At 41.1% G+C, this 27,574-nt stretch overlaps 1 protein-coding gene across 1 annotated transcript in view; it reads left to right on the top strand.

Annotated features, from left to right (window-relative positions):
- AMPD1 (adenosine monophosphate deaminase 1) overlaps positions 1-27,343 on the top strand; it is a 162,239-nt gene extending 134,896 nt beyond the window's left edge. The window contains exons 10-15 of the mRNA XM_077481594.1: positions 2,666-2,792; positions 3,830-3,993; positions 12,925-13,045; positions 15,342-15,515; positions 18,144-18,254; positions 23,093-27,343. Of these exons, the coding sequence (XP_077337720.1) occupies positions 2,666-2,792; positions 3,830-3,993; positions 12,925-13,045; positions 15,342-15,515; positions 18,144-18,254; positions 23,093-23,251 (856 nt within the window). The 3' untranslated portion in view covers positions 23,252-27,343. The remainder of the gene's footprint in view (positions 1-2,665; positions 2,793-3,829; positions 3,994-12,924; positions 13,046-15,341; positions 15,516-18,143; positions 18,255-23,092) is intronic.
- Positions 27,344-27,574: the final 231 nt, after the last annotated feature.

The raw sequence follows: 27,574 nt of genomic DNA, 5'->3' as shown, positions 1-27,574 counted from the left end.
TTTTAGACCAGCTAAAAGACAGTGATAATAAATTATGCCGCGTACACACGATCAAACAAGTGGGTGGAAAAGTCCGGCAAACTGAAGTCCGCCAGACAATCCCCCCGTGTGTAGCCTCCGGCATACTTTTTTGACCCGAAAGTACGGCGGACTTAGAAAGTAGTTTTGCACTCCAATCTTCCCGCCGGACTCGCATTTCGGCGGAAAATCCGGCCGTGTGTGTGCCAGTCCGCCGTACTTTTGAAGTGAACGGACTTTTCCCGCCCGGAGAAAAGTCCGCTCATTTCGAGCGGGTCTCCAGGTAGGCGGGGCCCGCGAAGGAGACGTCGCTGGCCCCGCCACCTGGTATGGACTTAAAGGGGAACCCCAACACCGAGTCCACAACAGACCCTTGTCCGAGCACGCTACCCTCATGCCCTCAACATGGGGGGTGCCTTGGGGAAGGGGGGGGTCGCGCGGCCCCCCCACCCCAAAGCACCTTGTCCCCATGTTGATGAGGACAAAGGCCTCTTCCCGACAACCCTGGCCGTTGGTTGTCGGGGTCTGCGGGCGAGGGGCTTATCGGGTCTTCCGTCTTCGGGGGTCTTCAGGGGTCTTCTAGCCGGACTCCTCCGCTATCTTCTTGTAGCTCTTTTGGTAGCGGAGGAGCCCGGCATTCTTCTTCGTCGCCACGGCCTCTTCTGACTTCCGGGGTCTTGTCCCCCTCTTCTGTTCTTTTTCCGGGCCACCGCCCCTTCTTATAGCTCTTTTACAGGTGGTGGCCCGGTCTTCTGTCGCCGCCGCCGCCTTCCATTCTTCTTCTTCTTCTACTTCTTCTCCTGGAGATGTTGACTCGAAGCTCTCTCCGGCCGCAATGCCAGGGACGTGCTGCGCGGTGACTTATATAGGGACAAGGGGCGGGGTCATCGGTTGATGTTACATGGGTTGATGTCACATGGGTTGATGTCACATGGCGACAGTCCCAGCATCCTCCGGGACTGTAACATCGTAAGGGGGCGGGGTCACCATGTGACATCAACCCATGTGACATCAACCGATGACCCCGCCCCTTGTCCCTATATAAGTCGCCGTGCAGCGCGTCCCTGGCATTGCGGCCGGAGAGAGCTTCGAGTCAACATCTCCAGGAGAAGAAGGAGAAGAAGAAGAAGAACGGAAGGCGGCGGCGACAGAAGAACTGAAGAGGGGGACAAGACCCCCGAAGTCGGAAGAGGCCGCTGCGACGAAGAAGAATGCCGGGCTCCTCCACTAGCAAAAGAGCTACAAGAAGATAGCGGAGGAGTTCGGCGAGAAGACCCCCGAAGACGGAAGACCCCCGGAGCTGTGCAATAAATTATTTTATCTTGTGTGTTGTGTTTTTTTTTGTACTTTATTTTACAGGTGAATGGGTAGGGGTACATTGTACCCCATACTTATTCACATAGGGTGGGGGGGCAGTATCCGGGGGCCCCCTTATTAAAGGGGACTCCTGGATTCCGATAAGCCCCTCGCCTGCAGACCCCGACAACCAACGGCCAGGGTTGTCGGGAAGAGGCCCTTGTCCTCATCAACATGGGGACAAGGTGCTTTGGGGTGGGGGTCCGCGCGGCCCCCTTCCCCAAGGCACCCCCATGTTGAGGGCACGCGGCCTGGTACGGCTCAGGAGGGGGGGTGCTCGCTCGCCCCTCCTTTCCTGGCTGGCCGGGTAGCGTGCTCGGACAAGGGTCTGTTGTGGACTTAGGGGGGACCCCCACGCCGATTTTTTTTTGGCGTTGGGGTTCCCCTTTAAGTTCATACCAGGTGACGGGGCCAGTGGCGTCTCCTTCGCGGGCCCTGCCTACCTGGAGACGCGCTCGAAATGAGCGGACTTTCCTCCGCGTGTGTGGGCGAGTCCGTTCATTTCAAAAGTAGGGCGGATAGTACGGCGGAATTAGTCGCCGTATTAATCAGCTGAAAAAGTGCCGTGTGTGGGCAAGTAGCCCGTTCGGAAAGTCCGACGGACAGTCTGGCGGGAAGTCCGCCAGTCTAAGTCCGTCGGATAGTCGGCTACGTGTGTACGCGCCATTAGAATCACTTGCAGAATTGAGCAATAGTGATTTTTGGGGAGATCCGTAATCAAATACTGAAAGTAATGACAGTGACAATTCTGCAACTTCGCAAATTTCAGTGTTTTTGATTTGATTACATTATTGAATATTTTTTATTATTATTATATTTGTTATAATTATTTATAGTTATTTACTATGTTATAATTTATGATTTCATGTTTCAAACTTGACAGATTTAAGTGTGTTATCCCTAAGAATTACAGGCCTACAATATGCAAAACAATGTACCGCTTTGAGCATAAAAAATCTGACATAATCATACTGCCAGGGAGGCTAACATGTTAATGTTATTAACATGGCAATGATTTTAAAATATTCTAAATCTGCAGATTTTTTCTAAATATAAAAAAAAAATAAAAAAAATTGTTCCTGCCATGAAGGCCCTTGTGCAGGTTACTTACTGATATAAGCTGACAACCTTATAGCTTTGGTCCCTGTCTCCCGATTGTGCACCCTGTCATACAGGCATCCTTATACTATATAGTGGAAATATATATTGTGCCTTATGTGAAGAGCTAAAATGTAATGGATCAAGGCAATAGTCTTGAATATTAATCACTTTTAATAATTTTACATTATAGTGATATTTTCAGAGCTCAGAAGTTTGTGCCTCATTTTGGAAAAATGCTGGAAAATATCTTCTTGCCAGTGTTTGAAGCCACTATTAACCCCAGCGCACACAAAGAACTGAGTGTGTTCCTCAAATACGTAAGTGTGGTACTTCAACATGTAAATGTGTAACGTCAGCAAACCTCCACAACTTAATTCTCCTTCTGTCCTTTTCAAATACTGCAGCCAAGATAATGGTTTACTTGACTACATGCATCATTGTGCCTGCCACATGCTCATCTAATACATTGTAACAGAAAAATTGTTCTCAATAAATCTTCTGTGCTAGGATTTTAAAGAAGCCTTTATAGAAGCATTAAGGTTGATTTACTAAAACTGAAGAGTGCAAAATCTGGTGTAGCTGTGCATGGTAGCCAATCAGCTTATTTCTTCAGCTTGTTAAGTTACACTTTGGCAAAAAAAAGAAAACCTGGAAACTGATTGGTTTCTGTGCAAAGCTGTACATGGTTTTGCACTCTCCAGTTTTAGCAAATCAACCCCAGAGCGTATTTGTATTCAGAGCCAGATTTCTGCATAGCCAACATAGGTACTAGTAACCTATAGTAACTAAGTAGAAAACATAAATTGCTGAAACCCACTATATAGTGGAAATTTATATTGCGCCTTATGTGAAGAGCTAAAATTTATTAAATGTTACAGGATACGAAATATCACTGTTAGGTGCTGTGTGTTATAAAAAAAAGGCATTTGTAGGGCTTATTTTAATCATTCAAAATTAAAGCCTTACCCAACATTTTTAGAGTGGGGAAGGGTTAGATCCCTCATCAAGTGTCTAATATGGTCTATGCCCTCATTGGGAAACGAACCATTTATATCTTAACCTAGTTGCGGGTGTATATAGGTAGTCTAAGTAAGTAGTGAGTAGTAGTAGTAGTAAGTCTATAAAAGTAAATGTCCCTGACAGGGGCATAGGCTGCAATACAATCTTGACAGAAGTTCAAACCTTTTCCTCTTTACCCAACATACCAAAACAAGGTTTGGTTAAGGTTGGGTGTTTGCTCTAACTAAAACATTTTAAGCTCTATATATCATATAAAGTATAGTTTAAAAATGGCGTAATTTACAAGTGGTAGAAAACATATTGATTGTTTGGAACTCTGGCTTTCATCTGACAGATTACTGGCTTTGATAGTGTGGATGATGAGTCTAAACACAGCGGTCACATGTTTTCAACAAAGAGTCCAGCACCCCAGGAATGGACCATTGAGAAGAACCCATCATACACATATTATATCTACTATATGTATGCCAACATCAGAGTGCTGAACAACCTTAGGCGGTAAGTTATAGATTTCTGTAAATGTTCTAGATTATCCAGATCTTAAAGGTTAGGGATCTACAAACTTTCTAAAACAAAGGGCCAGTTTACTGCCCTTTAGACTTTGAGGGGGCCGGACTGTGACCAGTATAAGTAGAAAATACCCTGGCATCAGTGGGAGAAAACAATGCCCCATCATTGGCATTGGTGGGAGAAATATTGCCCCATTGTTGGTATCAGGGGAAGGAATAGTGCCCCATCATTGGTGTCAGTGGAAGGAATAGTGCTCCATCATTGGTGTTAGTGGGAGGAATAGTGCACCATCATTGGTGTTAGTGGGAGGAATAGTGCCCCATCATTGGTGTCAGTGGACGGAATAGTGCTCCATCATTGGTGTTAGTGGGAGGAATAGTGCTCCATCATTGGTGTTAGTGGGAGGAATAGTGCCCCATCATTGGTGTCAGTGGACGGAATAGTGCTCCATCATTGGTGTTAGTGGGAGGAATAGTGCTCCAAGGGCTAGATTAAAGCAAGCAAAGGGCCGATGTTTGCAGACCACTGGTATAGATAAAATAACAGTCTTCATTTCTAATATTATAACTTTATATAGTTAATATCAAACTGCAGGTTATGCCTAGGATTCTGGGCAGGACAAAATATATATTGTCAGAACCACAGATGTAGTTGCAATAATCTAATAAATTAAGGAAATTATAACAAACATGGTTTGCACCAAAAGTCTATAAATCATTTTGCAGTTTTTATATAAATGTTCAATGTTACCTCATTTCATAGTTTAAGTGAACAAGCATACTTTTATGGTTTAAAGCCATAAAGGCCAAAAATAATTAAAATGATTCTCATGTGTCTTTATGTCATTATACATAGGATCAGGATCAATTTTGACCTAAAGTGAAGGATCCTTAAAGGGAAACTGAGAATAGTGGTTCTGGGTCAATTTTATTATCTTTTTATTTAATCATTCATTTTTTTTACTGTTGTTTTATCTCTGTTTTTATTGTTTATAGACTATGGTGGATTGCAGGTTTCTACTTTGTATCACAGTTCACTGAACCTGATTTTCAATCTGCATGACATTTACACAAAACTGTTCAAACTGGCCCCATATTTATGGCAGACTTTCCTCTAGAAAAATGCTGAGTAAGTTGCTGCTGCAAGGTCAATTTTACATAGCAGTCAGATCACATCAAGTTTGGCAAATTAAAATTTGACATTTATGGAAATCATAACGTGATATCAAGCATTACATCCAGGCTTTTGATGGGTAAAGCCAATCTTTTAGATATGCTGCAGAGTGGTTTTTTTATGAATAAGAAGCTCTATGTGGACCGCCATTGTATTACTTCTATTCAGAGATCTATCATTTTAAGATTATCTACTCTAATTCTAGCCAATTTACGGTGGTACTTATCGTGGTTTGGTCGGCTTATATATTTAAATATAGCATGTTCACAAGTGATAGTTGGATCCTACAATTAAATAGGGTTGTAAATGTTTTTTTGTTTTGTTTTGTTTTTTAATTTGATCGCAATAAATATTGTTAGGTATGTCACATATTTTCTTTTGACCTTTTGGGTTTGATACATTACTTGTTGTTATTGTGTCCGTTGAATGCAGGAAAAAGGGCTCTTCTCAACATTATGATTTATGTAAAATAACCCAGCGACTCCAGGATTAATAGGTATATTTTGGCTTTAGAGAGTCTTTTTTGTTGTTTTGTTGTATATGAAATCTTTTACAAATAAACATTTACCTGACACAGGATTCACAAAGCACTGTGGGTTTCCTAAAGAGAGTGCACAGTAGAATCTGTTTGCTTTTAGACTTTGTATGTATAAATGTGTTTCATACAGTATTTCATATTTACCTGACTAAAAAAATATATTTTCATGTATTTTTTGTGCTAACCATAATAAGTAAATATATGTACAAAACTACTGTAATTATCTTCAAAGGAATGTAATGGTGGTCTCAAGCTGCTCTCAGAGTACAGAGGTTTGCCAGATATGCAAGTATCACAACTGTCAAAATATATTTTCTCATGAAAAATATATAAGCATACAGCTTGCTCAAGTGTACATGCTGTAGCTATAGAGGAAGTTGGGTATGGACCATAAGGACATGCACAGCATTGTCATATCTTGTAAGTAAAAAAATAGCAAGCAGCCAGAATTTTTTTTAACAGGGCAGATTGATTCTTCTTAAATTAGTCAGACAGCTTGCATAAGCGAAAGTTTGCTCACAGATATAGTGCAATTTCCTGATTGGTCTGAAACCAGCCAGATTAGATATAGTGATATAGCCGTGATCCGTTTATGTAACAAAAAGCATCTCTTTTTAGTAACTCACATTGCATTGTTATTTTAAAGAAATACACATAAAAGTACTACGGGAGATTCATGTTCAAAATTACAGTATGTTCATGATAATTTAATTTTAGTTCTAGTTTTATGGAGAACATGCATCTTAACATAAACGTAAACATTGTACTATTAATTCCTAGTATTTTAAAACCATGCAAATTTCATGTGGCCATTGGTTGTAATCTAGATGGTAGGTTAAGTGCTGGGATAGGAGGGGTTTAATCTATACTCAATGGAAGGTACCGTTTTGGCCCATGATCCAAAGGGCTAAATAGGGATCAGTTTGAAGACAGCGCACAGATACTGTTTGTATAGGCACCAGATAGCACTGTTGTAATCCAAAGCATTTTTTTTGGCTGTTTTCAGTTCAAGATCACTGTAACTTTGCACCTAAGAGGTAGGTAAATAACCGTTATAAAAAGATTCCGAATATTTACGTTATTCTTTAGGGGTACATAATAACTTTAAAAACAATATACAGTATATAAACAAATACTATAAAAAGATATTTGTAATTATGAATTGAAAAAATATTCTTAAAGTAATACTAAACACACACTGTTTAATTTCCATTGTCCCTTCTATTTCTGAATGTGGATGATGGCACTGTAATTATTTTAATAAAATTAGAAAGTACCATTTTCCTAATCCATATACAACTGTCACATGAGGAGACTATAGTCCTCCGCTGCTGGTCACATGTTCAAAAAACAAAACAAAAAAAAAACAGCCTTTGGAATACAGATTAAAAATAAATAAATAATATCAATAAACTGTTTTAAATTGGCATACAAATATATATTTGAAATCAAATCTTTATTATTTTGTGGAAATAACATGATGTGGGCAGGTTTCTGCCAGTCACAGGCTGTGCCACGCCCCTCCAGCCTATGCCTTACAATAAGAGGGAGGTGAAGCCGCCATTAATCTACATGAAATGTCATACCCCCACTGTGTGTAGCTAGTTAGTGAGCATGGAGAAGGAGGGAGGGAGTGGGCTGGCATTTACCACTGTGTATACACCCACATGTTTGACTCTATAGTCACATGGGCTGCTCAGATGTGATAGGAAAGAGGAAATGCTCAGCATAGAAACTCGCGGAAAACTGAACATGTGCAGAGTTACCACCACAGCTGCAAAATCCCTAGCTGAATTGGGGACATTCACAGAAGATGGAGCTAGAGAGCAGCAGGATCAACCAGGTTTTTTGCAGAATACAGAAAATTAATCTTATAGTGACTGAATGAGTATGAACAGCATGTAATACAACATTTATTGATTTTTTTATGATGTGGGTTTAGTGACCAAAAGTGGAACTTCCGCTTTAAGTACTCCTCGCCCCCGACATGCCACAATTGGCATGTCATTGTTTTGGGGGGCTGAGTACCTCGTTTCCCAGAACATTGCCTGGCCATTGACAGAGCGCAGTGCGGCTCGCGCATGTGCAATGCGCGTCCGGCTGTGAAGCTACAAACTGTCACAGCCGGGTACCCACACTCACAATGTCGGCGCCGCGAAGAGGAGGGGGAGAGAATGGAGGCTTCGGGAGGCCAAATCGCTGGACTGTGGGACAGGTGAGTGTCTGTTTATTAAAAGTCAGCAGTTATATTTTTTGTAGCAGCTGACTTTTAATAAACTCAAAAACCAATGGAACTCTGCTTTAAATGATTGTTTAATCCCTTTGCTGCCAGATCCGTACGTCCTACGGACCTGACAGCGGGGGGTTTCACACACAATCTGGTGGCTGCAGCCACTGGGATTGTGTGTAAAACTGACAGGCAGACGCCCAATTGCTAGCACACACCCCTGGTACCGACATCCCCCCCACCATGCCCCGTTTTCTGGGCTCCGCTTTGCCCATCTGCGGCCCCGGAACCGATATGGTGGGTGCCAGCAGGAGGAGGGAAGGGAGAAGAACTCTCTTCTCTTGCTTGCTGTGACCAGGAAAGCGACGTCTATGACATATACACTCCTACGAACGTAAACGTATGGATCTGGGGAGCCTACTCGTGAAACTGTTGATTGCGATACTCATGGTTCATATCGCCACACAAGTTGGAGTGAGAGCAATAATTCTAGCACCAGACCTCCTCAATAACACTACACTGATGACCTATTGGGGGCTTTTGAAATTTTGCCTATAGAAAATATAGGGTACTGAAGTTTGTCGCCATTTCTCTGGCCCACACAAATTTAAGATTTGACATGTTTGGTATCTATTTACTCGGTGCAACCTCATCTTTTATATTTTATTAAAAATGTGGGTCATTTATTGCTAGAATTTTGCGGTGATATGGTGCGACATAAAAAATTCTAACTACTGTTATTTTATTCTCTAGGGTGTCTGCTTTCAGAAAATATATAATGTTTGGGGGTTTTATGTATTCTTCATGCCTAAAATTATGTTTTAAACATGTGTGCAAAAAACGCAAAAACGGCTCTGCTAACCCCCCCCCACACACACACACACACACTTTTACATTCTAGTTTGTATCTGTTAAATGTATTAGCGAAAGTGCTTCATTTATGTATTTACCTGTTAATTATACTCCGATACATGGCTGAGACATCCAAAAACAGACCAGGCTAGCCTTCCTCACACCACTAATCTTGGCCGAAGAATAATGAGGACCCTGTAAAATAAAGGTTTCAAAGGAGCAGGGAACTGTGGGGAGGTGGTTTTCCTGGATTCTCTGCTTACATCATTCCCTTTAAATTAATATTAGATATAAAAGTCTAATATAGTCAATTACATATTGGGAATTTTGATTCGGCCCTGCCTTGCATAGTATGCACGTGTCTTCTAGGGACCACCACCCTAGTGTTGGTCTTAAGTGCCTACCAAGGTAAATCCAACATTTACTATTACTTAATCCAAGAAGAGGACCTCTTCTATGTTTGTCAACCCCCACCACCTTCATTGGAGCACCAGAGATAAACCCAAATAAATCACAGGGAGAACACACGAACTTCAAGGATGTGATGTCCTTGGTGGGAACTGAAACCAAGACTAGAGCTGTAAGGCAAGCTCATAATCACTATTATCTCGGTGCTTGAACAAAGCTAACTATTATTTGGTAGTTTTGCATTTTTTGGTAACTATTGGACTGGCTTTGCTGTAAAATACAAAAATAAAAGCAAGTTTAATCTGGTTATTTATAACACCGAAATTGCAATATGATTCCTCCTAATATATGCAACCCATATTATTTACTATTATAGTTTTAGTCCTACCCATCTTCACTATGTTAAAAAAAAAAAAAAAACTTAATGAATGAATGTGAGCTTATGCCTGCCAAAATTCGGCTTCATATTCTACATCCACCCCATGGGAAAATTATTATTTTGCAATAATAGCTGGATTACTTTGCTTGCCATAGTTATCAATGACATATCTTTTAACTAGATGTCAATAGTGCAAATCTCTTTAATCGCATACAATATACCTGTAAATCAAGTACTTTTTCTCTTGTAAACTAATAATTACCTTGATATGTACCAATCACAGAGATTGTGTATTATGTTTTTTGTCTAGATTACAATAGACTTGTAAATTCAGAGATTACAATAAATGTGGTGCTAAATTTACAAGCTAATACTGGGCATTCAATTTAAGAAGATATATTGGTTATGTGAATGCTCACTGTTATGTGGTAGCTGTTGTTTACTAGGTTTACATTGGAGAAAAGAAGTTAGAATCTTGGTTTGACACCTTGTTGTTTGAGTCAGTAAAACTTTAAAGTGTTTCTAAACCCCAAAACAAAACTTAATATATTGCACTTTACCGTTTCTAAGATGTGTCAACTACTTTAGTTTTCTGTTTGGTGTTTTTCCTCTTATTTTCTATGTAGAGAACCTGCCAGTGACACACTTTTTGTCCTAAGGTGACAATGCTCACTCCCCCTACTCACCCTACTGTACTAGGACAACAGTAACAGGATAGAACTATTGAAATCTCTCCCTCCCTACCATCTTTATAACATAGACATTGTCCATTCTCACACAGAGCGTGGCTCGGCCTCATACCCTGCTCTCTACTCATTGGCTGAAAATTATGCAAAACTTTGCAGAATGGTATAGGAAGCTTCTGGCAAACCTTTATGATGAGCTGATGGTTTCAAAACACAACCTGAGCTTCTTCCTTTAACCGGTCACTTTAACCCCTTCCTGCCCAGGCCAATTTTCGCACTTTGAATGACAATTGCTCCGTCATTCAACACTGTACCCATATGAAATTTTTGCCTTTTTTTTTCACAAAAATAGAGCTTTCTTTTGGTTGTATTTAATCACCGCTGTTTTGCTGAAAAAATACCAAAAATTCTGAAAAAAACAAGTTATATTCGTCATAAATTTAGGCTAAAATGTATTCTGCCACATTTCTTTAGTGAAAATACCCCAAATCAGTGTATATTGTTCAGTTTGTAGGAAAGTTATATAGACTACAAACTGTGATATATACAGTATCTCACAAAAGTGAGTACACCCCTCACATTTTTTGTAAATATTTTATTCTATCTTTTTATGTGACAACACTGAAGAAATGCCACTTTGCTACAATGTAAAGTAGTGATTGTACAGCTTGTATAACAGTGTAAATTTGCTGTCCCCTCAAAATAACTCAACACACAGCCAATAATGTCTAAACCGCTGGCAACAAAAGTGAGTACACCCCTAAGTGAAAATGTCCAAATTGGGCCCAAAGTTTCAATATTTTGTGTGGCCACTATTATTATTCCAGCACTGCCTTTTCCCCCTTTGGGCATGGAGTTCACCAAAGCTTCACAGGTTGCCACTGGAGTCCCCTTCCACTCCTCCATGATGACATCACAGAGCCGGTGGATGATAGAGACCTTGCACTCTGCCACCTTCCATTTGAGGATGCCCCACAGATGCTCAATAGGGTTTAGGTCTGGAGACATGCTTGGCCAATCCATCACCTTTACCCTCAGCTTCTTTAGCAAGGCAATGGTCATCTTAGAGGTGTATTTGGGGTGGTTATCATGTTGGAATACTGCCCTGCGGCCCAGTCTCTACATGGAATGGATCATGCTCTGTTTCATTATGTCACAGAATGTGTTGGCATTCATGGTTCCCTCAATGAACTGTAGTTCCCCAATGCTGACAGCACTCATGCAGCCCCAGACCATGAAATTCCCACCACCATGCTTGACTGTAGGCAATAGACATGTGCGATTAATTTCGTACGAACCAAAAATTTGTACGAATTTCCATAAATTCGTACATTCGTGAGGATCCGAAATACGAATTGCTATGATACAAGAATTTTGAACAGTATCTACATTATTTTCATGGTGTATGGATATTCCCTTATCTGTAGACTGATGTTTGTGTTGATACAAACTGGGCAAACTGAAAGATTACCTGTGATTTTTTTTAAAAACTGTTATATACACAATAATGCAGAGATCCCCCAACCTGCATTGGATAGTAGATGTGTATGTTGAGCAAAACTATAGAAGAATTTGATCTATCTTTGTCAAAAAATTTGATTTCTGCATTGAATGCACAGCAAAAGAATCTGAAAGACTAATGTTATCCAGTCTTAAAGGTGTTGCCCCTTTAAAATATTTAAAATAGGTTGCTAGGTTGGTTAGGTAAATTTAGTTATTTTTGCTCCTCTATACTGTAATCAGTGGAGCAGAGTGCGATTGCTCTCGTCTACTCTGAGTTTCCCTGGTTGTGGGTTTAAGTTAAATAAGGGGTATTTCAGCTAGGATCCACTCTGGAGAGTACACTAAGGGAATGTCTGCCTGACACTGGAAGGAGACCAAATTCCCAAGGACTTGTGAATACAGACTTGAGTACAGGATCAGGGTAACTATTGCTGCTGCTAACCCCCATTAATACTAACACACAGGCTTACCACTTTAGGTGGCAATCGTTCTGCTACACCTCCCCTGCACATAGAGAGGGTGTTGGCTCAGCGTTCAATGGACATGCAAAAGGAAAAATTTGGATAGCCGCACCACAACGCAAATCACATTTATTGTTGTAAAAAACTGTCCATTCAGCAAACAGAGGTAAAAAAGAATTAGCTGTAGCTAATACTTTTCACCCCCTTACTGGTGCTTATTCAGACCTGCCAATAATAAGGCTCGTCTGGCCTGGGACATTACTTATGGTGTCCCAGTCCTGTTCATTCCCTGAGCTATTGTTTATGGGACTGTTTTAAGAAGTAGCTGCAGTAAGAAGTGTCCTCTTATCATTGTGGTTCAGTACTCTGTAGTATCCCACTGCTCCTTGTGCCCTATGCAATCTGTCAAGCAATAAGTTTTAAAATGGTGACCCCTAGACTATTTATTGAGCCAGAAGAGTGGATGTTTCTGAGTGCCTGGCTGCTGTTGAACATACTGGGGAGCAAAGCCCAGGACAAATAATTGGCTCCTGTGGGGGTAGCGCCACAATTGGAAAAAAAACTCTTTTCAAAGCGTTATATTTTTTATAAACAACTTAAAAATGTCAATGGCTTTAAAATGCAAGCATTGTCATCATTTTGTTGGTATTTAATGAATTTGTACTTACGAAATCATCACTTTTTTTTTATAGGGAGAGAGGATTGAACACTTTCCTTTTCCGTCCTCACTGTGGAGAGGCTGGGGCTATCACTCACTTACTGGCAGCATTCATGACAGCAGACAACATCTCTCATGGCTTAAACCTTAAGAAGGTACATTTGTTTGTTAATTGTTAAAGAGGAGGTAAACTCTCTCTTTTTTTTCTTCTTTTTTTTTCTTCCCTGCAAAGTAAAGGCATAATGTGCTAGTATGCATCGCATACTAGCACCTTATGTGACACGTACCTACAAACGAAGCCCAGGTCTTCCCTGCTGGAGGCCGCATCCATCTTCGCCCATCTTTCTTCCGGGGCTTCAGACTTCGGCTCTGTGACTGGCCGTAGCTGCATGACATCACTCCCATGCATGTGTGCGGAAGCCACTGGTCAATGCATTCACTTCCGAAGAAACGGAACAGGTGGCCGTTTCTTCAGAGCTTGTGCGCTGATTACATCATCGGTGCAGTATAAGTAAATATCTCCTAAATGGCGCATGTTTCGTCGATATTTACTGTATCTATAGGTAAGCCTTATTCTACTGTTTAAATTACAAATTCAGGCACTATATTCCTTTTTGTAAACAGAAGACCATGGATTCCTTCCATGCATACTAGACCCTTATCCCAGATGAGGGTGTGGCATAAGGGTTAATGGGATCCCGCACACACGCATACAAAAAAATAGTGTGGGTTTCCTCCTAAAATTAAGAATCAGACCCTTATCCTTAATGAGGGTCTGGTATGGATGTGAAGGGGAATCTACACAAAAAAAGAAAAAAAAATCCTTGGTGTAATATTTTGGCCAGTGTTCAGTGGAATACGTGAACAGTCAAGGTTAAGTCTGAACTTGTGTTTGGACAAAATTTGGAGTGCCTCTTGCTTTTAAGACACTTTACTATGGGATGCACACATATTTTTGCCCTAGTTACTACTGAGCTGTCCCTAGTCCCCACTAATGTATGTATGAATGACACGGTCTCACTACACTACAGTGAAACTATCTGAGCTGTCCCTACTCTAGCTGCACACTATGGAAAGCTGAATGATGGTCCTGCTCACTACACTCACACTATCCCTAGACTGACACTAAACTAATATTCTACACTGACAATTGAAGCAAAATATCACAGTATAGCACACTAACTAACTGATAGCACTGAACAGAGCCCTGTTCTATCTTTCTCCACGCTGAAATCAGACTGAAAATGGCTACAATTGAAAGAATACTTTTATACTGTGGGGTGGGAATGAGCCATGATTGGATAAAGTCATGATGACAGTGTCCAATCATGACTCTGACAGTTTTGTGCCCTGATTGGCTGATGCTTTCACTGCTTTAGCCAATCAGGGCTTGCAATGCACTGTTCAGTACCGCAATGCATTGTGGTCAGATTAGGTGGGGGCGAACAAACAGTCAAACTACCCGTTTGTTCAGCTGTTCGTCGAACATCCGAACAGCTAAAGTTCGGCCCAAACATATGCTTGGGCCAAACTGTTCCTCCATCCCTAATCAGCAGTTACCTCCCAAAACTAGCTGTCTGCACTGTAGCCATCATTCGGTTAGCAAATGGTTTATTTGCAGGGATTTCCATTTTGGCAGGAAGTGAAGGGAAATCTTCCTTTAATGGGACACAGATGGCAACATATAAACTGACAGCGGTTGTGAACCTCCCTCAGCTGTCATTGTGCACCTGCTGGGATCCAATGTGTTTCTGTGCCTTTTAAGCCAGGCACACACTTTGTTCTTTTTGTTCAGCCCCGTGGGTTGAACGAAAAAAAAAACTGTCAGCATCAGTGGTATGTACCAACCATGCAAGGTTAATCCAGTGATCTCCCCAGCTGAGCTGTTGTGTTCTGACAGGGGGACACCCCCCCCCATCAGTGCTCTCTGCTCTCTCTGAGGGCGCTGTTTGGAAGTCGGTCGGATACTGGTTTTCCAGCATGCACGTCTGACGGAAGCCAGAAGAATGTCCAGCTTCTGTCGGACAGACTGACATACACGGGCAGAATGTCGGCCGTTTTTTCCCGACAGTATGCCCATGTGCACGGGGCATTAGGAGGCGTGGGCTCCCTCCATGCAAATCTGCCTTTAGTTTATATAGTGCTATATGTGCTCCTATTTGGAGACTCTCAAAGAGACTTAGGACCACAGTATACAGAGGAGCTATGGCAAAGCACTGTGGCTTTCACATATATTTGCAAATGCGTGCAACTAAACAATTTGGCTAGCTGGTAATTGTGCGGGGTCATTTTCTGTTGTTTAAGCATAAATGTATTACTTCAACAGGTATCGAAAAGAAAATTGTGGTTACTGTGAATGTGATTGGTATTCTTTAGGCTTTATATATTTTCTATTTCTTTTCATGGTGTGTTGTTTTTGTTGTATATCTGAAAATGCCTTAATTTTTTCAGAGCCCTGTACTGCAATACCTATACTTTTTGACCAAAATCCCCATTGCTATGTCACCACTGAGCAACAACAGTCTATTTCTGGAGTATGCCAAGAACCCCTTGCTGGACTTTCATGAAAAAGGCTTGGTGGTCTCATTGTCTACAGATGACCCTATGCAATTCCACTATACCAAGGTAAAATCAAGTTACAGTGTTTTTGTTCTATTTCTTTTTAGTGTTTACTATTTTTTTTTAAATGGAAGGACCATCAAAAAACCTGTAACTTTATAAGGGTTTATGAATACATTCCTAATATGTCACAACATACAGCTACAGTATAATTTTTCAAAAAAAGGAGACTTCAGTATTGATCATTAAAAATCAGTCCTTCAGCTCCATGTCAGGGTCTTTTCCTAGGATGAGAAGGTGCCATCTGTCTGCTGCAGGTAACTGGAAGCATTTTGTTATTCTGTATCGGTGCAGAACCAAAATTATTCATCAGGTACAAAAAATGATGACCATATAGAAGATTAAAGTGGACGTTTAGCAACACCTTGTGCTGAATCTACTGTCAGCCAAATTCAAAATTGAATCTATCTAATCTTGTAAAAAAAAAAAAAATGGTATACATACCGATCTGTTGCCAGCCGATGCTGTGTGCAGGAGAGAATCAAAAAACGGCTGTGAAATGCCTGGGAAGTGACATCACCCATAGAGTTACTATGGGGCTTCCGTTGTCAGCTGCCTCTACTGCACACTCCCACCCACTGAAGCAAGAGCTGACAGCTCAATGTGGGACCGGAGCGTCTGCAGCACAGGTAAGTATAAGCAATTTCTTCTTTGCGGGGCTTGATAAAATAGGTTTAGAATGTGACTGAGAGTAGGTTTAGCATTACGTTTTGGCTGATCTTCTACTTTAACATCAATAAACAATCTTTCATACATATAGTGACCAGACTAATCCATGATTAAAATATAGTCCACAAAGGGCTTATAATTCCTGATGGATTTATTGAACAGACACTCAGCATACCAGTGTGTTCCAGTGATATTCAGCCTCTTGCCAGAACAATTGGTCTCCATACAGAGATCAATAGGCGCTTGTGTACAGTATTTGCCTTTAAGCAACACTGGCTATGTAGTAATCAGCCTTTCTGACCTCCAGCAGACACAATATACAAGATAAGAAGTAAATAGCAGACACGATATACCAAATAAAAAGCACACCACAAGTTCAGCTCTCAGTAATCCTCCAAAGAGAAGCCAAAAGGAACCGCAATAATGTTATACTATAAAGTTACTTTTATTTAAAAACAGACAGATACGTACAAAATTATAGGAACAAGAGCGCACAGAATAACAAACGCTAAGGCAAAATGGAGGAATCGGAGATGAATAAAAGGTCTGCCTCTTCCATTCATAGATCACTGTACTATACTTCAAGGGGCTGGATACATGTTTATGGGCACTTAGGCATTTGTGGACACAGCCAGGAACTGCATAGGCACCTTCAATTACATAAACATTTATCTTTGTGCCAGCTTCCAGCAGCTTATATTATGTATGAACAAAGATGGCACTCTAAAGGCATGACCAGGGCCACTGATAAGGCAGTACAGCCAGTCTTCCTGTACTGGGCCCCATCAGTTCAAAAGGGCACCTGCTGAGTAGGAGGGCTGGCTGTAATGCCTCATTGCTGAAACCCCTTGTGGCTCCCCATGCAGTGATGCCGGGTTCTCCACCTCTCCCTACCTACAGAGGATTGGTTCTAGTATCTTCACCCCTTTCCACCACTCCTATCACCCCCAGTCCCCTGCTGTTTGGGCCAAACTGTAAGCCCCCCCTTTCACCTGCTGTCCATCCCCCCCTGTGTACCCTCTCCCTTGCAGTGCTGCCGGATTCCCTCCTCTACACTTCCTCCTGGCAGCAGCTGATGAGGACACACAGGGGGGTCATTTCAGAATGTTTTAGTAAATATGTCATATTTACCAGACTCTTTTTTTTCCCTGAAAGAACATAGTGAGGGATTGGTACCAATTGGCTCCTGTGTCCATTCATCACTAAAGCATAGTAAACTAGGGCTCTCTAGAGAGCATTTGACAGGCAGTGAGCGTGTGGGGCGCTTCCAAAGCAGCTCTGTTCACTTGAATTGGTCTTCTTCGATGGGGTATAACTTCTGTTATTGCTGAGAAGCTTAGGAATGTGGCTGTGACATGTGTACACTCCTATCCACTGCCTCAATTGCTAAAGTGGATAGCCCAGTTGGTGGGCAGTAAAAGTGAAGCTCAACCATGTGTTTTTACTGCCCTACCCCCCCCCCCCCCCCAACCACATGTTTTTTAATTAGCCCTAAGGACTCATTACACAGATACTTTGGTGAATGAGTAGAACGTTCCATTTTTGCGTAAACTCCGCTTTAAGAAAGTTATAAAGTAAGAAATAATGCCAAACATACTAAAAATAGATTCTGTGTTGGATTAGACTTTAAAGCAGTAATTTACTTACACATTCATTCAATGGAAGTACAGCAGAAGGGGTTATCACAACTGCAGGCTGTTGTAAACAGAAGTCAAAGTGCTGTTTATTCACCCTTTTCTCCTCTTGCCTATTCACAGAGCACTTTGTATCCTGTGAATGGGTTTACAGGATACAACGCATTCTCTATTTAAACAAGGGGAGTGGAGGGGCAGAAAAACGACAATGCGGCTTTACCGCATGAGAGCCACGGCAATCCCACTTTAATTTTTACACCAGACTAATGTGCTTATATACAATTGACCCAAGTCAAAACTAAATATGAACAAAGTTTGTTTCGGTCTACAGGAGCCCCTTATGGAGGAATATGCTATTGCTGCCCAAGTCTTCAAGCTTAGCACCTGTGATATGTGTGAGATAGCCAAGAACAGTGTGTTGCAGTGTGGTATGTCTCATGAGGTAAGTGCATTTTTCTCTAAATCTGCCATACCCAAACCTCTTCATATTGTGAACAACATTTAACCACAAAATGAGTCACACTGGATATGAGCGTTAGCTTTCAAGAAGATTTTCAAAGTTGACCACTTACCATTTGATATCCTTTGTACAAGCTCTGCCCCTTGTGACATGTGATTATTGTAATACATACTCTAGAAGGGTACAAGAGGATATAATCTTATGTTTTTGGAAAAATAAAGAGCTTTTAATCCCCTTCCACTGTACCCCATACTATATCCTACAGTTCTCTGCTGAATGTAGTCAAAGGTGGCCACATGGGACCAGAAGAGAAAGCAAAATAAGGAAACCTCTATAATTAGGATAGAGCATTGGGCTTAGTTCTGTTCCCTCTATTGCTGTATACACACGACCAAACTTTCCGTCAGAATAAACTCGGTCTTTCTGACCGAACGGACTTGCCTACACACAATCACACCAAAGTCTGTTCGTTTCGAACGTGATGACGTACAACGGGGCTAGAAAAGGAAGTTCAATAGCCAGTAGTCAATAGCTGCCATTGCGTTGTATTTGGTCCATCAGACCAGCATACAGATGAACAGTTTTCCTGATAGGAATTGATTCCGTTGGAAAGATTTAAAACATGTTCTATTTCTAGTCTATTTCAAAGTCCGCTGAAGCCCACATACAATCGGAATATCTGATGAAATTATTCCGTCGGACCTTTTCTGGCAGAAAGTCCGGTTGTGTGTACACAGCATAACCCTGCTTTCCTAGGTACTTGCCATTATAGTAAACACAGTCCTGTCACCTGCTGTATAAAAAGACTTCCTAAAAAATTGGTAAAAAACAATTAATACTCTTTGTATGTTCCATGAAATAAAAAGTTAATTTTCTTTACTGAAACGTCTTTTCATTTTATTTACTGTAACCTTGTAGGTCTGTATATGTACCAATTAAGTGAAATCTATACATGAAATTCAACTTTTATTACAATTTTAAGAGTTAGGCCGGCCATAGATGGATCAAAATTCAGCCGGTTTAGCAGGGACCGGCTGGATTTCAATCCATCTATGAGCAGGCTGATTGTACAGAAGTGGATCTCTCAATCAACTTTTGTACATCCAGCCTGTTGGAAAATTTTTGCTCGATCAGTGCTGATGAGTATATTCAAAACCTCCCCGCTATCAGAATACAATAGCTTGGTGGGAGGGATTCCAGATGGATGGGGGAATCAATTCATTTTTTCCATTCAACCTGCTGACTGAATGAAAGAAATTGAATCCTGTATGGCCTGCCTTACAGTATAAGCATATATGATTTTCTGGTGGTGAGTGCTAGATTTTTTTTTACCTTCCCCATGGTTCTAATAGACAATGAGTCTGATTTACCAAAGGATTTGAGAATGTTCACACAATCGTGTGAATATTGACATGAATTATCTAATCATGTATGGATGATGAAATGAGTAAACAGGGATTTTCTTTTCACATGCTTGGAAAATCATTTTATCCAGTACTCAAAAAAGTAGTATTAAACCCTCTGTGTTTTTTTTTAAGCTTAAAGGAGAAATACAGCCAAAGCTTGATCACAGGAGTTCAGTTCCAGGCTCAGGAAAAATCCCGACCATATGGTCGAGATCTGCCCTCATGTCTGGACCGCCACCCCACTCAGCCTGTCAGCAAGCTGCTGAGAGGCTGAGCTGTCCACTTCTGCCCCCTGTGCAGCCAAGCTCTCCAGTGAGCCCAGAGTGGGTGGCGCAGAGCAGACAGTGGTGATTGACAGTCACCAGCTCTCTGCTCAGGAAGCTCTGAGAATTGAGCGATCGGCAGTGTTTGATCGCTCAGTTCTCAGACTTAGAGCCGGCAGGGGACAGATGCTGCATCCACCTAGGTAAGCATGATTCCCAAAAAAATTTAAAATCCCATACTTCTCTTTTAACACATTGAGCACAATAAAATAAATATTCCTCAATAAACTATCTGTTAAAACTCTTACTCCAGCACTTGAAGTTTACAACTTTCAATACTGCTGGATCCTGCTCCCTCAGTGCAACTTCCTGGACTTCAGGTTTACAGGAAAGAGTTAGTGGACAGGGCAGTATTAACCTCCCTGGCGGTATGATTAGTTCTGGTTTTAGGTGCTGAAAGCGGTACAATTATTTTGCATGGAAATTTGGCGTTTTATATTGTAGTCCTGTAATTCTTAAATCTGTTCAAACCGAAGTCTAGCAGACATCCTGGGTATGATAAAGTTTATAATATAATAAATAATAATAAAAATTATTCAATAATGTAATTAAATCCAAAAACACTGAAATTTGCTCAGTAGCAGAATTGTCGCTGTCATTAGATTTAGTGTTTGATGACGAATTTCCCCACGAATCACTATCACTCAATTCTGCAAGTGATTCTAATTTATTATTGCTGTTTTCTAATTAGTCTAAAATCACTTTTAACATAAAGGGACACTTTCTGGTTGCTATGGGCAATCTCCAAATTCCAGGCAGAAAAAACAGTATTTATAATATAAAAGTGCATGCAGGGCACTGCACAGACCACTAGGGACAAAGGGGGTGTGTATTTTTTTATACAGTACTGTAATCTGTAAGATTACAGTACTGTGTGTGTTTTGTGTGTTTTTACTTTTTTGAATTTGGCGCCGATCTCCGCTCCCGTGCGCCGTAACGTCGCAGGGAACGGAGCTCGGCGGCATTCGGGCACTGTGTGAGTCGAGCGGAGGACAGCTCGATCACACATTGCGGAGGACATCGCCGGATCCAGGGGACAAGGTAAGTAACTCTCCCTGTGTCCTCCCTGTATCCAGCGATGCGATCCCGAGTCTGGCTCGGGGTTACCGCTTATGATACTAAAATCTCAACCCGAGCCAGACTCGGGATCACCGCTAGGGAGGTTAAGTCAGTCTGTTAGCTTGGAGAAGGGAGGAGGAGTGCCTTGCCATCCTAGGCTATGGTGCTGTGTGTTTCTCTTGATGCACACAGTGTAGGGAGACACTATTCTAGTGCCTGCATGCAAGGGTGGCACCGTAGGAAGCTGCAAGAGAAAGCCACTCTGAACAGGGAAACTAGGGACAGCAGTCATGGTGGCAGCTTAAAGCGGTGTTCCAGCTGTAAATTTTTTTTTTTAAAGTCAGCAGCTACAAACACTATAGCTGCTGACTTTTAATAAGGACACTTACCTGTCTAGGGTGGCCACGATGTCGGCCGATCCATCCCTCGTATCATGTGCTGGCGCCGCCATCCTCACTAAGGGGAACAGAGATCCGCTGTCATGCCTGGACCGCCACCCCACTCAGCCTCTCAGCAAGCTGCTGAGAGGCTGAGCTCTCCGCTTCTGCCCCCTATGCAGCCAAGCTCTCCAGTGAGCATGGAGGGGGTGGCGCAGAGCAGACAGTGGTGATTGACAGTCACCAGCTCTCTGCTCAGGGAGCTCTGAGAATTGAGCGATCGGCAGTGTTTGATCGCTCAGTTCTCAGACTTAGAGCCGGCAGGGGACAGATGCTGCATCCACCTAGGTAAGCATGATTCCAAAAAAAAATTAAAATCCCATACTTCTCTTTTAACACATTGAGCACAATAAAATAAATATTCCTCAGTAAACTATCTGTTAAAACTCATACTCCAGCACTTGAAGTTTACAACTTTCAGTACTGGTGGATCCTGCTCCCTCAGTGCAACTTCCTGGACTTCAGGTTTACAGAAAAGAGTTAGTGGACAGTGCAGTCAATCTGTTAGCTTGGAGAAGGGAGGAGGAGTGCCTTGCCATCCTAGGCTATGGTGCTGTGTGTTTCTCTTGATGCACACAGTGTAGGGAGACACTATTCTAGTGCCTGCATGCAAGGGTGGCACCGTAGGAAGCTGCAAGAGAAAGCTACTCTGAAAAGGGAAACCAGGAACAGCAGTCATGGTAGCAGCTTAAAGCGGTGTTCCAGCTGTTTATTTTTTTAAAGTCAGCAGCTACAAACGCTGTAGCTGCTGACTTTAATAAGGACACTTACCTGTCTAGGATGCTCGCGATGTCGGCTGATCCGTCCCTCGTATCGTGTGCTGGTGCCGCCATCCTCACTAAGGGAAACAGGCAATGGAGCCTTGCGGCTTCACTGCCCATTTCCTACTGTGCATGTGCAAGTCCCCTCAGCGATTTACGAATGGGCGGCTGTCTTCTGTGACACACACAGGTCTCTGAAGACACCGCGCCCAAATTTACCAGAAATCAACGCGAGGAGTAGAAGACTGAAGAACACAGCGGAATAGGAAGTGGCAGATTAGGACGATCTGCCTAGCAACAGGCATTTCTGGTGAGTACATTTTATTTTATTTTTTCCATTTTTTTGTTGCATTTGTATGTAATTTTTTTTTCAGGGTGGGCCTCCACTTTAAACAGTAACAGACAAGGATTACAAAATGAAGAAGCCGCATACCCAGGAAGTGATTAAATTTACTTCTGAAATTGTTTAAAAAAGACAGAGAGTTTAATATCATGTAAATCAGCCTCATTGTTTCCAAAAAATTGTACTGTTACATGGCAGCGTAGCTGCACTATACTAAAATAAGGTCTGAACTGGGTATTCTAGTTTTTGCTTGAAAAATACTGAACCATCAAAGATTAAAATGCACCTAGTTGGTATTGGTGCCTGTAGACATCCGTCTAGTGTGCTATAATAGCATATAATATAATGGATAATCTGACTCAATCTGACTCAACAATACAGCCATAAAATATGTCCAGTGTCTATTTTTTCTTTAGAATAGTATAACAGATTAGTATAGTCGATTTTATTATGCGCAATATTATTATGTTTCATGTATTTTATTTCTCTAGGAAAAGGTACGTTTCTTGGGTAAAGACTATCACAAGGAAGGGCCTCAAGGAAATGATATCCGCAAGACCAATGTAGCTCAGATAAGGATGGCCTACAGATACGAAACCTGGTGCTATGAGCTCAATCTAATCCTCCAAGCTCTAAAAACAGCAGAATAATGAACTTTTTTGACTTCTTGACTCATTGCTGAGGACATTTCAACCACATGCAGAGAAATACCTTTGTTGTATAGTTCATGTCGTTAAGGAATGCATGATTTGTGAGTTTGAAACAAAATGGAAATGGAACAGTAGCTTTACTGGTCCTAGTATTTCACTGAACTCTCTATTATATTACTGATTTTGTATTAAAGTGTTACTAAACCCAAATAAGTAAAATATGTCTGCATATACAGAATAGCATGCTTGTTATATGTTATGTGGAACTTAAAGGGTTAATTGTCTGCATTGTGCAAAAGGGCTGTTTGATCCTGTATGCACAGATCACCCCCCCCCCCCCCCCCCTGCAGGGTCTCTCTTGTCAAGGCCAGATAGGACACAGTAAGGGTAGTAAAGCTGTACAGTTTGGTCTATATTGCTGGAGAGAACAATTCCTTGTTGAGCTGAGTTTTTCAGGTCACATGATATTGACATCACACATTTGGGTGTGTATACAGATCCTAAATGACAGCCTAGTCCCTCCCTCCTCCTCCATGCACACAGTGGATGGAATGTCACATCTTGATTGATTAATGATCCGCCTCCCATAACAGGATGAGGACACAGGCTGTAGTGGAATCTCCTCCTACCTGAACACTCAGCACTCGGTCAAACCCTGCAGTTTATCACTTGACCGTGGTATACAGATCAGCCAAAAAGGTATATAGTGGCAGTATTTTAATTTAAAAAGACGATTTAAAAGCTGCGGGCACTGCAGTGGGGTGGATGAATTATTTTCATGTTACTGGGTTTAGTAACACTTTAACGCTATCGAACATTTTACATATCATGTTTAATCATGTCATTTATTACACTTTATTTGTCTCTAATTTTAACAGCTGCATCCCACAGACAGAAAATAATGCTAACTGCTACAGTTGTATTGTGTGTAGATTTTATTAAGCATTGTGTATAGTTTTAATACTACTTACATCCTGTATGATGACACCTCCCATCTAACAAATACCTACAACTCATAAACCTATAGTAAAAAAAACATACAGAAGAAGTGTGCTGCAATCACAACTGCAGGGCAAATTTAAAAAATGTACAGTATTGTATACTTTTGGGTTTGGAAACAATGCAGATGTATGAATGCATAGCTCCCAACTGTTCCTGATTTCGAGGGACTGTCCCTGATTTGGAGCAATGCCCCTCTGTCTCTAATTCCTCCTCATTTGTCCCTTATTTTGGTCTGATCTATATAGATGTGTATAAAATGCACTTTCTATTTATCAAAAAGTGTTTCCCAGTGCTAAACCTTTCATCTGATTTGTAAATTGCTGCATTTGTAAATTCTAAAAGCCAATATAAAGGAATATTAGTGGTAAAAAAAAGCACTTGTGGGTTTAGGAAATCTTGTTTTTTTGTACAATTCTCCTTTAAGGGCGCGTGACAAGGGATGTGTCCTATGCCTGCACACTTTTGCTGATAGGTGTCCCTCATTCCCATCTCAAAAAATTGGGAGGTATGAGTATGTACTATTATGTACAATGGAAATGACACTGTATAATGAAAGGGACGATGGTGTCTCTTGATAGTCTGTACAGTACTATATTTTAGGACAGCCAACAAGAGAAACATTGAAGGTTGTATAGACGGATGCTAGATCACTGTGCTGCTTTCCTAAAGGGGCAGATAAGGGCATTGCTATGATGTTGCTAGGCAGGCCATAGATGATTTTTTTTTTTTTTTTATCGTGAGTCTACTCCACACCAACACAGTTAGTGTTGATGGGGGAATCCCTCCTGCAGCACTATTGTGTTCTGCCGCTGGCAGTAATCAAATGTAGAAAATCCAACAGGCTGGTTGTACCCAAGTGAATCAATTGATTGACAGCCTGCCCATAGATGGATCGAATCTCCAACTGTCCCTGCTCAACTGTCTGAAATTCAATTCATCTATGGCTGGCTTAATTGAGGCCCAGCTATTACTGTTCACCTTTATCATCACAGAGGTAAGCTCTGAGCTCAGAGCTACTGCATCAGGGGAGCGAAAACGCTTGTGAGGAGGTTTGAATCAGAGAAACCACATTGCTCCTATGATGGCCGAGGTGAACATTTATAGCTAGGCCTTGCTTAGCAACATTCTAGCAACCTCCTGGGAGTTTTCAGGTCAGGCTTCATGAGGTATGTACAGTACAAGTATACCCCACTTTTAAGTACACAATAGAGTTTATTTGCTATATAAGTTAAAAAGTGCAAAATCAGGCTCACTTCTGCATAGAAACCAATGAGCTTCCAGGTTTTAATAACAAAGCTTAATTGAACAAGCTGGGGTTAGAAGCTCATTGGTTTCTATGCAGAAATGAGCCTGATTTTGCACTTTCTAGCTTTATTAAATAAACCCCATTGTGTACTTAAAAGTGGGGTATGCCTATAAATAGCCCACACCTATAGCAAGGGCATTATTCAATTTTGGTGAAAGCTGCACAGATTTTTTTCATCTAAAGATGTCCTTCATCTGCATTGGTAGTTCTTTTGTAAAGGTCAACTAACCCTTTAAGTGCATTTGTACTATTTTCATTATTTTGAATCAGATAACGTAGTTAAAATATAGTGACTGGGTCAATCGTGTGCTTGGTAAAGTGTACTTTTATGTACAGGCATCTGAATGGTAATTCAGACACGCAGAGGTACTAACATATCTCCAGTTATGTCCTAAACCTTCTTCCCCAGAGGCTTCCTTTAGGAAGTCAGTGTTTGGCCCTTCACCTTCCTGAGCCTCATTAACAGTGATGTTATTCACTCAGATTTGCATTAAAAACAGATTATACATACATACATTTGTATTAACAAACGTGCAAATGAGAAACCACTTCGTTTTTGTATCCAGATATGTATATTTATACACAGTATGTACTATAGTGGTTAGCGTTGTTGCCTCACAGTGCTAAGTTCTTGGGTTGCTTCCAATCAAGGATAGTATCTGCAGTGCTTTGTGTGTTTGCTTTAGTTTGGATTGGCTTTGTTCACAATCTAAAACATACTTGTAGGTTGGTTGGTATTTACCACCGCATGTCCATGTGTATGATAGTGGAAGGAAAATTTTATTTAAATGGGGCAAGCAATAATATTCTGAGAAAAGTTCTATGCAAACTATACATGTTATATAAATTAAATTAGAGAAATAAATCATGTATCTGTGTATTTATGAGAGAAATTGGATGTACTCAGGGAAATTCTTTATGTATTCTGTATGTATGCCTAATGTTATACTGATAAATTGCTTTTATTTATTTTTTTAGTTTGCTAACCTTATACAGCTTCCAAAATCTGAGATTATTACTGTAGCATTAAAGAATTTCTGAACTTCTGTGTACAAATACAGAAAAGGCTCCTGCTCATTAAAATAAATATGACTATACAATCTTCAAATGCCACTTTCACTCCCACTGCACTGCCCTCACCAGGACATGGCAGTGTTCTGGGCAGACACCAAACCAGGCACCACCTTTGTACTGTGCATGGGGTGCCTTAATAAATCAATGGAAAGACCATCTCCTGAGCAAGCTTCTATACATGCACAACACAATAGAAGAGTTGTGTGATGAAGACGGTGGTCCAAAATTATTGAATCTTTATTAAAGACATAAAGGTTAAAGGAAAACGTCCTACTATTGTAATGTATGCCAGACAGGAGACTGCACCTTAGAATCCCATGGGGAACCTTATAATCTATTGTTCGTAGCACAGACAGCAATCAACAGAAGAGTCTGTGATAGCAGGTGATTGGAACCACTAAATGTGGCACAGTGCAAAGTAAAACCCCCACCCCTTGACCCCCCATTCCACAAAGAATTACCTTTTTTCTTTAATTATTCCTACAGTAAAAGAAATTTGTGGTGCAGTCAATTACTTAATCAAATTCTTTATTATACAGTGAAAATAACCAAAGCTTGAAGGAGTATCAGATTTTTGACGCAAGAAAAAAACATAAACCCTATGTTTGGTAAGATCACGTTTCGTATTTGATTTGTAAAAACGAAATAACCTTTGTGATCCAATTATAACATGCCGTTGATGTTCTCAGCAATAAATATCATAGACTCAAGTGTCCTTCCTTTTTTTCTATGCACCCTCCTATTTCCTTCCACATGACACTGCACCCTGTCTCTATATATGGAATCTGCTAAAGCAGTATAGGATGCAGGGTCAAGAAACACGCAGCTAACAGGCATTGAAATTACACAGCAAACAAGGCTATTTAAGGGTCACATTTCTGAATTGCGACAAAGGAAAAGAAATAAGTTAATTTCTATTGACAGGTTTGCTTGTACTGAAA

The sequence above is a fragment of the Lithobates pipiens genome, unplaced genomic scaffold, assembly GCF_037356315.1.
Source record: "Lithobates pipiens isolate NorthernLeopardFrog02 unplaced genomic scaffold, aLitPip1_a1.2 Scaffold_16, whole genome shotgun sequence".
Lineage (NCBI taxonomy): Eukaryota > Metazoa > Chordata > Amphibia > Anura > Ranidae > Lithobates > Lithobates pipiens.
This window is presented reverse-complemented; position numbering and strand designations above follow the sequence as displayed.